Source organism: Komagataella phaffii, chromosome 3, assembly GCF_000027005.1.
Source record: "Komagataella phaffii GS115 chromosome 3, complete sequence".
NCBI lineage: Eukaryota > Fungi > Ascomycota > Pichiomycetes > Pichiales > Pichiaceae > Komagataella > Komagataella phaffii.
In genome coordinates this window covers 320,064-334,223 of record NC_012965.1, presented here as the reverse complement: position 1 = coordinate 334,223, position 14,160 = coordinate 320,064, and the positions used below count along the sequence as shown (strand labels likewise).

The window sequence follows — 14,160 nt, the reverse complement described above, 5'->3', positions numbered from 1 at the left end:
CCTCCAGAAAGTCGCAAGATGGTGGGGGTTTAGCAGAGGTCGATATACTATTATCACCCGCCCAAGAAATAAGTAAATCCTCTGAGAGGCCCTCTGAATCCCACACTCCAGCACCATCCACTCATAACTCAAAGAATCGAGGCGAACGGATGATGAAGACAATTGAAAGCTCCCATGGCCGTAGGAAACCTCCTCCTCCAATACCTCAAACGGGGCATTTGAGCAATGGCTTACCTCTTCGGTCACGTGCCAGTAACACTGACAATGCAATGGTGAATGCTGCCATCAATTCTATTATGAATCACCCAGAAGTCGCTTCCGGACCCGAAAGTAGTGCCAGAGAGGGTTCGGTGAATAGGTTTGTTACAGGCTTGAACTCCCGATTTCTTGCCAGATCCTCAAGGAAGAGATGAAAACCCCTATATTGGTTTCGGTTGCCTTTTTGGGAAGTCAGCGTCACGGGCTCAGAATTACACACAGATTACTTTCTGTAACCCTGACCCGCACACGACCTATAGTTTTTTTCACTGCAGAGATTGGTCGCGACACTGTAAGCGTCAGGTAAAAATTTCAAAAAATTGCTTTATCATATAGAAAAATACATTCCATATAGTAAAATGGCCAAATTCATTAAATCTGGTAAAGTTGGTATGTATCAAGAATCTATTTCAGGTGAAGAGAGTAGTGAATGGTAGTTGATTGTCCAGTTGATTTGACAGAGGCAGCAATTTGAGAAGAGTCGTAGAGAAAAGCCGATCTGAAACGCAGACAAAAGCCAACAAGATTCAAGTGAGATTAAACCAATGGCAGAGTTACTGTTGTTTTCAGACGACTCAAATGGATTGAATAAACGTCAGCTAAGCTTTCACTTATGAATTCGTCTTTCAAATCACCTCTTAATCTATGCTGACCCCTCACTTCTTCACCATCTAGGCCATCCCGCATGAACAAAGTACTAACATCATTTTTAGCTGTTGTCGTCCGTGGTAGATTTGCCGGTAAGAAAGTGGTAATCGTTTCGGTCAACGAGGAGGGTTCCAAGACCCATCCTTTCCCACACGCCATTGTAGCTGGTATTGAGAAGTACCCAGCCAAGGTTAACTCCGACATGGACTCAAAGACCATTGCCAAGAACTTGAAGGTTAAGACTTTCGTCAAGGCTATCAACTACAACCACATTATGCCAACTAGATACACTTTCGATGTTGAGGCTTTCAAGTCTGTTGTTACACCAGAGACTATCGCTGAGCCATCTCAACGTGAGGAGGCCAAGAACGTTGTTAAGGAGGCATTTGAAGAGAGACACCAGGCTGGTAAGAACAAGTGGTTTTTCTCCAAGTTGGATTTCTAAGCAAACTGTGTACAGTGTCTGTATGTATAATTGAACGGAAAAATAAAATGCCTTAGAAGTACTAAATAGATAGTAATTCCGTATATGGCAAGTATTGCTTCTGGCGTTTACCGTTTCGCGGGCCCTGCTTCTCCCTGCCTCTCCGCATACGTAGGTCTATCCTTACAAACGTGAACCGTTTCATACGAACTAAGCAGAGCATCAGGGTCCAAGAACTGCAAAGGTTGGCTGTTACTATTATTCACTGGCCTTTCATCCTTTAGTTCCCCAGCCCGTACTTGTCTGATTAGTTTTCTTTTTTCTTTTCTTTTTTTTTTTGCAATTGTACGATTTGGTTCCTTGTGTTCTTTTTATTTGAACCCGTCAAAGTCATATCATACCAGGAGCAACCACGCCCAAGATGAGTGAATCTTTAGTGGCATCGATCTACGTCAAGATTGCCAGTCTTCTTCCACAGAAGACCGGTGTCAGTGTGTCGGACCTGGAAATTGATCCCTACTTCAGCAGCTGTAGGAACTCCCTGTTCAAAATATCCGAGACTAAATTGTTCTCGGAAATGTTTTACCAGACGAGTCTCATACTGGAGAATATAAATCGGACTGATAGATATGTGCCATTGTCAGAACGATCTGCCACTTCTCTGAGTTCCATATCGATTATGATTAGTCTACTAGCCGACATATCAGATTATGTGTGGGCGAGGCAGAATGGTGTGTTGTTAATGAATCACTCTTCCAATATGCAAAAAACAGCTGTTCTTTATGCTGAAACTTTGGGGCAGCAGTCTTCTCGTTATTATCGAGTTCACCCACGTCCTATAGATGATACACATGCTCGGAAGGCTGTTTATACTATTTCCAAGTTTAGATCGAATACAAAATTAGTACAGACCATCAACAAGTTTAAACAAGACAAAATGGAACCTGCGGTAGCCAATGCAGTTATTCAAGAGATTGATAAGAATACAAACTTTATATTAGAATTCTTATCCGGTTCGAACAAGGACATATTCTTTGAGTTCGTATCTAGCAAGCTACAGATACTCAGGAAAAGAACAAGTGAAGAATCTGATATTGTTCCCCATATTGATATATTGTCTTTAGTATTGTTGGATCAGCAATACTTTTTGAAGTATGTTAAGTTATTATGGGCTCTCTATGACAGCATTCGTAAACCGATACATCAGCGACTCATATTGTCATTCATGGCAACCTCCCTAAGACATTGGATTATATGCAACCCGCAAGACTACCTTGGAATCACTGATGACTCGGTCTACACCCTAGAGCTGGAACTTTTTTTTGATTTCCTTTACAGGAAGCAGGAGTTTTTCTACGATCCTCCTCGTCAAATGATGCTTATGCTTTTGGTAATGTCGTTACCAAAACATTTGGAATCTTTTTTAGAGCCAAGTGTACAGCCTTCCCGTTTGCGAATAAAGAAAGCACAGCCGGTTTCTAACAAGTTTACTTTTCTAGATTTCATGTTTTCATCTTTAAAAGACGAAGATTTTGCATCTCAATATCTACCTCATACGTTTGAGGGTCTTATTGCATTGATATGCATTGGAGCCATAGTGTCTGTTTATAGGCCTGACAATGCCTTGGTGAAGCTGGCCTCAAAGTATCTTCAAGATTTTGGGACTGCACTTTCTATTGAAACCCCCGACTACATGATACAAGGAATAGATACACAGAAATGCCACGCTGCACGTTACATGTGGTATGCGAGCGCCATGCAATTGAAGCGGGATACTTTTTCGACAAGAGTGGCTTTCGAATTATCTTCTCCTACCACGCCAGTTTCCTTGGTCACTATTATAACCGCTGCCATCAATGTACTTTCATCCATTCCTGCGTTTGATTCAGCATACTTTCATTATTCAAAGCTGTGCAGCCGATCATTAGAGAATCATCTTTTAAGAGCAGCTTCCATCATAGGCATTGACACCGAATGGAAGTATAACGAGGTCGAATTTTTTGAACAGAGCAGAGAAAAGCGGAACAGTAACGATTCATTGGTTGATATGTTACAAGCTTTGAAAACCAGCCCGTCCTCGCATTCTACTACCCCAACACCTAAAATTGATGAAGGAAGCTTATCAAACGAGGAATCACAAATGTCAACCTCATACTCTAGTTCCACAATACCATTGAAACAACCTACACCGTCGAAAATTCAAAGAACTAAGGATACTTTAAAATCTCATCTTTCTCTTACATCCAAAAGTCCATCTCATGACACGGATTCATCACGAGCTAATGCATCAATGCTTTCAAGGACCCCCAAACCTTCGAGGTTATTGACATCCATCGAACCAAAACCAAAGCAAATGGCTAGGTCGATTTTATTCAGTTTATTATCCACCCTGGATAAATATCCGTTTCTATTAACATTCGACAGAACTGGTGGAGAGATTGAAAATGATTGCCGTGTATATGCGTCCCATTTTCAAGAGTTTGCGGTTCCGATTGTTTTTGCTATGCTTTCCAATGACAAACAGATAGCTGAAGTAGCCCAGAATGCTGTTTTGAGCTTCTTTTATCCATCAAAAATACTATGCCAAGCTCAATCATGGCGAACTTATCACTTTTTATATTGTACCCTATCTGTTAATATTGTTGCATCCGTCTTAATTGAAAACAAGATGACAAAAGAAAAAGACAGAGAAGTTTTGGAAGTTTTGGTGAGCCTTCTAGATGAAAGGCGCAAACTTGGCTTCACTTTCGATCCGGCGTTAAAATTTTATCATCGCACTGTTTGTCGTGACATCACCTGCAACGTTGAAGTGGCTCTTCTTTACAGTTTGTTCACCACCACCATTGAGACCTATGACTTTGTGAAACGAGGATTTAGAGATTTTATGTTGGAACATCGCTCAGGAATCCATTTTGACTCGTGCTATTCTTCAGTGGACAAACTATTTTATTCCCTCATTTCGGAGGATACTAAAATTCCTCCTGGTAGAGTTGCTTTACAAAAGAAGCTTATCGAGATACTGAGAACTATAACCTCTCCCTCACGTAGTTTCATCAAAGCTTGGACGTTACTATATGACAACTGGAAAAAAAGCACTAATGAAGAACGGAGGCACGAGTACGCTATAATATTATGTGTGGTTTGCGGAGTGTTTATTACATACGACCCCTCCAATATTAAACAAAAAGAGAGACTTTTGAATCAAACCAATACCTTGATTGATGATGTCATGCATGATGCATATTCATCAAATGCTGATACAAGAAAAAGAGCCAAAAGTTGTTTAGAATACTTACATCCTGGCACAATGGGAATTCTTCTTGAAAGAGTTAAATCTGATGTTGGAGAGACGCATGATATATTTGATTGGAGGGATGCCATCATTGCTGACAATACCGTAACTGTTTTGACATCAATGCTGTCGCAACCAGCACACGCCTACCGGTACTTTTCAGATATCATCTCTATCCTAGAGGTGGTACTCAATAACGTTCTCAAGAATGAGTACGGATTAACAGTTATAAGACTTCAAATTACGGCCATCTCTTGTTTGTCATTATTACACAGCTATAAAGATGACTATAACTTAACAAGTTTTATCCTGATGCGAAACAAGTTTGCAGATTTTGTCTCAATATGCCTTGAAGGTGCAATGTCGCATTTGGACATAATCTCCAAGTTGGATACAACCGAGCAAGATTCTAAAGATATTGAACACTACTCGTTTGATCTTGTTTTGGGTGCTGTAAAATACCTGGCAATTGGTTTTTATGAATTACCGTTGGACGTATTGAGCTCATCTAACCATGTGGATCACAAATCTTCTCTGAATGTCATGTTCAAGAGATACTTTACACTGTTATTGAAAGTTATGGAAAGATTTAGCTATAATGTCAGTGAAAATAGTTATTCAAAACATCAAGCGCTTGCTGTTAGTGAGTATACAATTAAGGCATTGACCAATCTATTGAGATCAAATGTTGAAATAGGTTTAAGATATGCTTTGAAGCTAGGATTTTCGGAAGATCAAAAAACCAGACTTGCTTTCATCAACGTTTTCGCAAATATTGTTGAAGATGTTACTGAAGAATTTACTGAAAGTTCTGATGAAATGAATTATGAAAATCTTTTCAAAATTCTACAGCTACTAATTGAATATGGCCCTTTAGTATTTGCAATGATGGAATGCTGTCCTCATTCTGAGGTTGACAGTCTAGTCAATTCCTTTTTATCTTTACCTTTCAAGATCGAGGAATCAAGGGCTTTCATTAGTCATTTAATCGACTATGAAATTACGAACACAGATAGTGATACAGAGTTATTGCGGTATAACACATTTTCAGCAAAGCTCATTGGCAATTTTGCCAAGGTTTACGGGACTTCTTACTTAAGGAGTCTTTTGGGGTCAGTGTTCTCAGAGATCAAAGATTCCCATGACTACTTTAATGTTTTCGACAACTTTACGAATCACAATGAAAAACCCAATCCCGACCTTCTCATGAAGTATACGCGCATGCTGGTTTCAAGCCTTGAGAGCACTATTTCGTCATTACCTCACTCAATAAGGATGATATGTTCTCTTATAAAAAAGGCAACTTCCAGAAAATTTCCCGAATCTAGCTTGCTAGCGTCGGGTGCTTTTTTGTTTTTAAGGTTTATTACTCCAAGTATAATTGAGCCAGCATGGGAAGTATTTTCTGATCCTCCCCCGATGCAACTACGAAAGCAGCTAGCGAAAGTCATACAGGCAATGGCTAATAACTCCGTCAGCTCGCTGAAATCTGATACGTTAAGCCCTTACATGAACGAGCTAGCGGGTCTGACAAAGAGAGTACAAAGCTTTATCGATGTTGTCTCTACATATGACAACGAACTGTTGGCCACCCACAAAAGCACTTATGAGCGCAAGGAATACACAGCAGGTCTTCGCTACCTCCACTATTTCATTTATCATCACCTTTTAAGCATTAGATCTCGGTTGATCAAACCTAAGAATCCTCATCTTGGAATTTCATTGGATGCAACTAAAGTGTTATTTGATCAATTGAAATGTATTCTTTTAAATCTGGGTGTCCCGAAGCATTTTGGAAACAAAGTTTCAGATTTGGTACGTAATGATACCTCTGAAACAGGAAGCAGATTGAATTTGTTTTTGACAAAACACTCACTGATTGAGGTACCCCCAGATCAACCCATTATTGCCAGAGAGTACCTGACTGACGATCGAGTGAGGTCTGCGATTATTGAACTAGTTCACTTTGCAGAGCTAGATGTTGAGACAATCCTCTATCAAATCTTAAACGTACTCAGTAACTTGTGGGATTCTAACTTTGAAATCATGGTCGATTGCACAGGCCTTCAAGCACTTCCGGGTGACAAGAGCGAAAAGCTGTTAACTAGTCTCAACTCACTAATTCCTCCATTTGCGTTTGGAAAATGTAACAAGATAACCTACTTCAACCCGTCAACTAAAATATACCAATTTTACAATAACAAGTTGGCCTATTTGGATAAGCTGGTTTTCTTGAGTCCAAATTTGGATTTTTACTTTAAATCATTTGAGGATAATCTCCATTTTGACGAGTCGCAGTACACCATTCGTGTAAGGGAAGATCCCAGAGTCACCTTCAGTAATGTTAAAATGGCATTTGAACCTACAAAAGAGGATATACCAATCAAGCTCAGAATAGGAAATGAGTTTGTTCATTTCGTATACAAGAGAAATATCTTTATTCACACAACTCAGGAGTATGTCCCTATCGTTTGTATTGATATTGTGAATGTGGCAGACCTCACCGAAGTTGTGACAGGTGAAAATGACGAGGTTTATCTCTTTAACTCAGCTACTGGCTCGAGAATAGTTTTGAAGTCTCCCAAAAAGATTGAAATAATGAGGACTTTATACTACGTGAAGCCCTCCAGTGTTGACGTGGTATCCAAAGCTCATATGGAAGATGAATTCAGCCTGAATAGTTTTCTGGGCTTACTGCTCAATTTGGACTTTGTCGGTTTATTATCGAGAGACACAGAAATCAGGAAGGCCTCTTATAACCTTTTGGTTTCGTTGGCTCATTATTTCAAACTAGATTTTAGCCGAACTCTGTCCTCAACTGAGGAGCTCAGTCTACCCCAAGATTATCTACCCTATGTTGCGAGTCTTTCTGAATCTTTGGCCAAGTTCCATCCGGAGATTACGCTTGAGTTCGTAGGGGAATTTTTCTTTTCCTACGAGCATGCTTCGAAGAATAGGAAAATGTTCGTGCCATTTATTTTAAGGCCTTGGGTGCGCAACATCTATGAATATGTGTACGTCCAAGATCCTGAACTTGGGCCAGATAGGGTGAGTGACCTTCTTAAAAAAATAATTAGGTTGACTATTCAATCCCCCTCAAGCCAGTTTGTTTTCAGAAAAGCTTTTTGGAGTGAGATCTGCATGAACAATGAGCTTCATGGGTTGATAATCCAGGAACTAGTCCACGCTGCTTTGGACCATGAAGCTGAAGGAAAAGACTGGGATCATATCATTTCGCTAGTGCATTTATCTCCTTCCATTGAAATATGTGGACATGTTATTCATTTGCTTATTGGAAGCGCCAAAACCTTTTCATCTGACATCAATGAAATTGCTGTACACAGTAACTGGATCAAGATTTCAGTTCTTTGTGCCATTGCAGATAATCTCTTATTTGACTGCCTGAAGTATGCGTTGGCTTTCTTGCCTGAAATATTGTTTATCGTTTCGCTCTATATGGATTTGGGTCCATCTAGACTGAGGCGGTCACTTTACGGGCTAACTGTCAACACACTACACTCCTTGCTTTCAAATGATAAACTTTCATCGGAATCCAAAACCGAGTTGAAACTTTTGCTTTCAAAAGTTAGCGATGATCGTGGTAAGATGCTTTTTGGATTATCTCATAAGGATGATTCTAGGTCGAATGGAAAAGGCTCTGGAGATTTCATAAAGAAAATTGGTGAGATGGAACACTTTTGTCAACTAGTTATGAGAATTCCTAGATTGGTGGGTGACCAAGGTCTGGAAATGGCTGCAACTACAAAATGGAATAGCTATGTGATCAACTTCTCTTTTAATTGGCACCACTTGTTTCAAGTCAGAGGTCTCGTTATGCTGGGTTGCCTCAGTAGTCAAGGTGTCAGTGACACTCTTTTGTACAAGGTAGTCTCCCTCAGTGGCTCCGTCCTAAACTCATACGCAAAGAAGCATTACCACTGGGAAGGCCCTGCAACAGGTATTGTACTGGCTATTGCCTATGCCTTAGGGAAGCTTGTTGAAGGCCTACCAACTAGTTCTCAATTGATTGGCAAGATGTTTTGGCATGCTTTCGCACTGTGTATCATACGGGATTCCACAAATTATCAGATGTGCTTAGTTTTCTTCACTAAAGCAATTCTAAAGCTGTCCGAGAGAGCTGAGTATAGCAACATCGATTGCTTTGATGCACTGTTGGAGGAGAAGAAAGTATTTGGAGAAGCCTTGGACAATATGGAAAAGCTTTACGAAATACACCTTTCTCGAGATTCCTTTGATATTGTGATTTTATCGTTTCTAGGGTTTGGTTTGCGAATGCCCTCTGTCAAGCTAGCAGCATACAAATGCTTAGTTCAAATTGCTGCAGTAAGATGTTCAGACGTGGTGATTAGCAAGCTAAAATCTAGCGAAGAAAGATTCTGCCCGGCAAGATACTCTTATTTGGCTTTTGTATATCTTATTTCACGGACTGATGAACGAATGATTGAGTACTTAGAAAACTGTGGCATCAAAGATCCAGCACTGATAAAGCTATCGAACTCGATAAGTGTGCCCAGCCAATTGATAGACTTTCTGGCTACTGAATCCCCTCATGCAGTGTTTACTTTGTACCATTGTGCTCTTTCATTTAATGAATGTGCCAACGACGAATCTGTACAATTACGATTCTTGGAACTATTCAAATACATCAGCAAGAAACACCCTTACCTTAAATGGATGATATACCCCCAGATTATTCAAAGAATTCGCCATATAAATGCCCACTCTTTGTTTTTACGGCTTTTGGAGTCTTCAATGGAACTATCCTCGCAAGCGGCAAGAGAAACTGAATATGGAAACATTGAGAAACATAATAAAGAATTGTTTGATATGATAAAAGAACATGGACTTTTTGGCATAACTTTGGGCATTGAACAAAGAGGATGTTTCTCTTTGGACCCTTCAACCAATGATAAGATTGGAATGTATTTGCGAATTATCTTGGACCGCATCATCTGCTCCAGTTCTGATTAACCTATTTAAGATTGATAATGAATGATTAAGAGATTTAGTTTGTTCTATGAGCTAGAACGTTAATGATAGATAGTTACTTATAATATACAAACACTTTACAAGTGATATTCTTTTTTTTAGTCATTATGTGATCAAAAAATTAATCTTACTGACAATTTCCCTACATTGTTTCGAGTTTAAAGCTTCAAGGTCGTATCTTTTAAACTTGGAATTCTTCTGGATAATAATTTTGAAATTGTTGGGGTATTTTCGGCTCTGTTTGCACTTGATGATCCGGCTAATAAGGAAACTAGTAGTCTTCCCATCCGATATACCGCCTTTGTCGTCACTAAATGGAAGAATGTATATGAAGTCACCGTCTATAACCAAAGATCGTTCATGTCTTGATATGAACATAGGCTGCTTCTTTCTATACACAGTCCACTTTTGAAAATTTTCGGTTGCCCACAGGGGTGATCCAGCACCACTAATTGGCAATATTGTACTCCTCTTTGGCTTGGGTCCCATTCTGAAAGAGGAAGCAATGTTAGATTTGTGCAAACTCAACGAGCCAAAGTGAGAAAATGGGTTCTGCTTAGAAGTATGAAGTAAAGCTGGTTTTTTTGCTTTGGAAGCAACTTTCTTGGTGACAGGGGGTTTTCGTTCCTTTCCTTCATAAGCGCTAAGGTCCGTGATTTCCTTTGGTACATTCTGATCATGCAAGAGGTTGTGATTTGGTAAAGAGAATGGCGCTAATTCCACTGAGTCTTGTGAACCATGAGAAATATTACCCATACCTCCACGTATCTTGGTTTTATTTAAAACTAAGTCATCAATATCTTCACCAAGAAAAAAGGACGATTCTTTGGGAGGAGGTACCGCATCGGTTGTAGGAGCCCCTTCTGTTGAAACGGGGTCAAACACAAATGCCATCGGTGTTATTCGTTCGTTCTCTTGGAATCCCTTTTCATCGACTTTGGCTAAAGTTACTTCATCTAACTCATAGGAAGAGACTTTACGTGTTCGATCCAATGTAAAGCTCGGTATATCAGGATCATGTAATCTCCAATAGTTGGGATTTTCATCACTTTGGCTTTTCAGTTCCTGCAACTTGCTTAATGTGAGCAAAATGTATCCAATTGTATCTACTACTGTGAAGGCCGGATTTATACGCAACTCCAATGGAGAGTCACAATATCGACTGGACGAAGGAACGTATACCTCTAGATTAACCATATGATCACCCGTTCCAACAAACTTGTAATTCTCCAAAGGTGATTCCTTCATCATTAATGTAAGTCTGGAGGTCAAAATTGGTTTGTGATATTTTTCTCTAGTTTTTCGAGTCAAGGCAGACTCTTCCAAACCTATCGAGGAATCAGAGCGATTAGCGTTGAGTAAATTGTTGAATGATTTGGAAGTTTTCAATTGTTCAGAAACCGTTGTAAGACCAGTATTGAAGGAAGAAGCACCGATAAGACTTCCCAGAGTTTTTGAACGGCTCCTGTTATGGGTGTATCTTGATTTGAAGCTGTCATTGCTGTTCCTCCTCTTAGCAAAGCTCAAGTTTTTTGTTCCTGCTGTGGTTTCTGACGTCAACGGAACAGATCTCAGTTCAGGATCAATAGAGGAGGGAAAATCGGAGTACTCTTCATCGAATGAATCTTCATCATCAGATGAAAAAAAGTCAACACTGGAGTCAATCTCAAGATCACTATTATTGGTTTCTATTCCTTTATCTGTTTCTGTGTTTATTTTGTCAGGAATCTCATCAGAAGAGGTATTATTCTGAGACGTAGACTCACTTTTCAGCGTCCCTATCGATCCGTTTGGTTCCTTGGTGATAGTGGAAGGAGAATCAGCTTCATTATGTGGAGAAGTTTCTGGACTGAATTCTGAATGATTCACTTCTATTGGAGGAGAAACTGAAAGGTCATTCCCATTGCCGTTATCACTAAGAAGTGGTTGAAGGACCGAGTCGTAGCCGGAGGTTTGAACCGATGAGATTGCTAGTATACTGCGCCGCATGTAAAAAACAGCATCCCTATGACTCAATGGAAAGGCCATTTTCGAAAAGGCCGATGGACTTGACTTATCAATTCAACGAAGACCCAGAAGAGAAAGCAAAATGGAGTAAGTTGAATCGACTTTAAGATAATTCACATAATATGATGATAGACCGCGAACACAGATAACTTTATACTTGCATACCACACACCAGAGAGAACACACCTTTACACCACACTGCAGACCAATGAAAAACATCAATGGACAAACTGTTCAAGTCCTTCTCTACCTTTATCGACAACATCAAATATGGGAGCCGCATACACCATCCTAGGTAAAACATTCCAGCCACACCAGGTAAGTGATTAGAACGAAGAAGATTCTGTCATTAGGTCGAACTAGCAAGTACTAACTTTTATTTTCAGCTCGCTTTGGCTACTATTGGATTAGTTACACTTTTGGCAATTCCTAAACCAGGTGGAGCCAAGAAGGAGACAACCCCTCAGATTAATGCTTCTTCTCCCGAGGAAGAGGCTTTCATCAAAGAATATTTGGCTAAGCACGATCAGAAGCACGACTAGAATATACTGAATAATACAACAAAATAGAGAAGGAAAGAGATCTCCTTTTTTCTGCCATTTTCTCTTTATATATATTTCAATTTTCCTATTTGAAGATTACAGGTGACTCTTTACAATCAACCATTTTTGAACAGGACCTCATTATCCAACGGATCAGCCTCCAAGACCTGGTCTCTGATCTTGATTTTTCTATCTAGTGTGGCTTTAGATCTGTTGGCGGCAGCTTCAGCTTCCAATTGTTTCTGTTGAGCTCTAACAACGTTAGGCGAAACATATTCTTTGTTCTCGTAGATCTTAGGACCTCCAAATGATCCTTCAAGTACTGTAATCAATGTGAGCACAACTCTTGGTCCAATCTCCACCAAGGTGAGATCTTTAAGTATAGAATCGTCGATAGTAGCTGCCTCTTCATTTTCTTTCAATTCCTCGGTCTCAGCGATCTGGAAGTTTCTGATCCAAACCTTCCCATCGACAATGCTGAAACTCATAACGTGGTCAATAAACGGTTTTGATTTACGAGCTAAAGGAGGAACTCCGAACACGTGAATGAACAGCTCTTTCATCAGCTGAAATTGAGCCTCTCCATCATCAAATGCCTTATCAAAGGAAAGTATTGGTCTAGAACCTTTCAAACAGTTACCGGTAAAGTTGAGTTCATCTAAGGTGTGCATGTTTTGTACATGGAATTTTAAACTTGGTCCATTAGGAGGTTTGGATATCCACAGATACAAATCTTGGTGTTTTTTGGCTTCAAAATACATCACATTATTACAGTTGTACAGCTCAGCAATTTCGTTGAGCTCATATAGTCTCTTTTTGTGATCTAACTTGGGCTCTTTCTTTGCATGTGGAAGTAAACTGAACAAGTCTTGCACCAAATGTCTATGTCTGTAAGTGACGCCCCTAGAGGTCATCAGCAGAACTCTTTGTCTGTTAACTCTCTTTGCTGTGTGCTTAGATTCTGAACGTTTATTTAGAGCTTTGTAAATGGCTGACATGAGTTATGGAGGGAACAAAGAGTCTGATAGAAAAAAAAAATTTCTTGCTGAAAAATAAGTTTCCCTTTCGCTAAAGAAAAATAAGAAGGAACTTCCAGGGAATCAACATCGTCCCAATGAAGAGGTATTATACAGGAAAGAAGGTAGATGATATTGACAGTGATAGCAGTGAAGAAGGGACGGATAGTGACTTGCAGGAAGAACCACCTTTAACGGTTGAAGGGTCCTTAAGGGAGGTTCCAAAAGATAATATCTTGTCACTGCATAGTGACCTTGATGAGAGAACCCAAGAACGAAACACAGATAAGAAAACGATCAACTCCACAGAGCACAAGAATGATGACGTTTTGAAAATGGAGTCAAACCATGATTATGAGTCGGTGCAAAAGACTGAAGACCAAACCCCTCCGTCGTCCAATGCGGAGTACCTGACTTCCACTGCTAAGGAAACAACTTTAAAAGTTAATGATTTCTCCGAACAAGTTCCTAATGCTTCACTGGTTGAGTCATCGGAAGAATCCTTGGACGAATCTGTCGAAGAATCATCAGAAGATTCTTCGGATTCCAGTTCCACGGGCCAAGTGCTGAAGCCAGTCTTTGTAAAAAGATCGAAAAATGTCAAGCCCGATTCTGAACTTGATCCTGACAAGGAGAAGAACATAATCTTGAACAATCTTCAACACTATGCTGACAAAGCCAGGGAGACCAGAATAATCCCTACCCAAAAAGACTACCTCATAATTGATGACACAGACGACATAGACCCGGAAAAGGAAAAGCTTGACTGGAAGATACGGGAACTTCACAGACTCAAGCGAGATAGAGATATTCTAGTGGCCAAAGACCAGGAATATGAAGAGATGCAAGCCCGAAGATCTCTCCAAGATTTGACCTAGATTATGTATACAAATATATTTCCTAAAGTGCCCGACATCTGGCATCTCCGCGGCTACTTATCTTAGTGGGATTATCTAGGATCTG

General features: G+C 39.9%; 4 protein-coding genes across 4 annotated transcripts; 2 read left to right on the top strand and 2 right to left on the bottom strand.

Annotated features, from left to right (window-relative positions):
* Positions 1-9,737: 9,737 nt before the first annotated feature.
* On the bottom strand, positions 9,738-11,660 carry PAS_chr3_0162 (uncharacterized protein; the record flags this gene model as incomplete). Its single annotated transcript, XM_002492323.1, has 1 exon — positions 9,738-11,660. The coding sequence occupies one exon, from the start codon at positions 11,658-11,660 to the stop codon at positions 9,738-9,740; it is 1,923 nt and encodes a 640-aa protein (XP_002492368.1).
* Positions 11,661-11,909: 249 nt separating this feature from the next.
* PAS_chr3_0161 (Hypothetical protein) lies at positions 11,910-12,181 on the top strand (the record flags this gene model as incomplete). The annotated part of the gene is made up of 2 exons (XM_002492322.1): positions 11,910-11,957; positions 12,026-12,181. 2 exons carry the CDS (start codon positions 11,910-11,912, stop codon positions 12,179-12,181), a joined length of 204 nt encoding a protein of 67 aa, XP_002492367.1.
* Positions 12,182-12,297: 116 nt separating this feature from the next.
* On the bottom strand, positions 12,298-13,179 carry PAS_chr3_0160 (ribosome biogenesis protein BRX1; the record flags this gene model as incomplete). The annotated part of the gene is made up of 1 exon (XM_002492321.1): positions 12,298-13,179. One exon carries the CDS (start codon positions 13,177-13,179, stop codon positions 12,298-12,300), a length of 882 nt encoding a protein of 293 aa, XP_002492366.1.
* Positions 13,180-13,295: 116 nt separating this feature from the next.
* On the top strand, positions 13,296-14,075 carry PAS_chr3_0159 (Hypothetical protein; the record flags this gene model as incomplete). The annotated part of the gene is made up of 1 exon (XM_002492320.1): positions 13,296-14,075. The coding sequence occupies one exon, from the start codon at positions 13,296-13,298 to the stop codon at positions 14,073-14,075; it is 780 nt and encodes a 259-aa protein (XP_002492365.1).
* Positions 14,076-14,160: the final 85 nt, after the last annotated feature.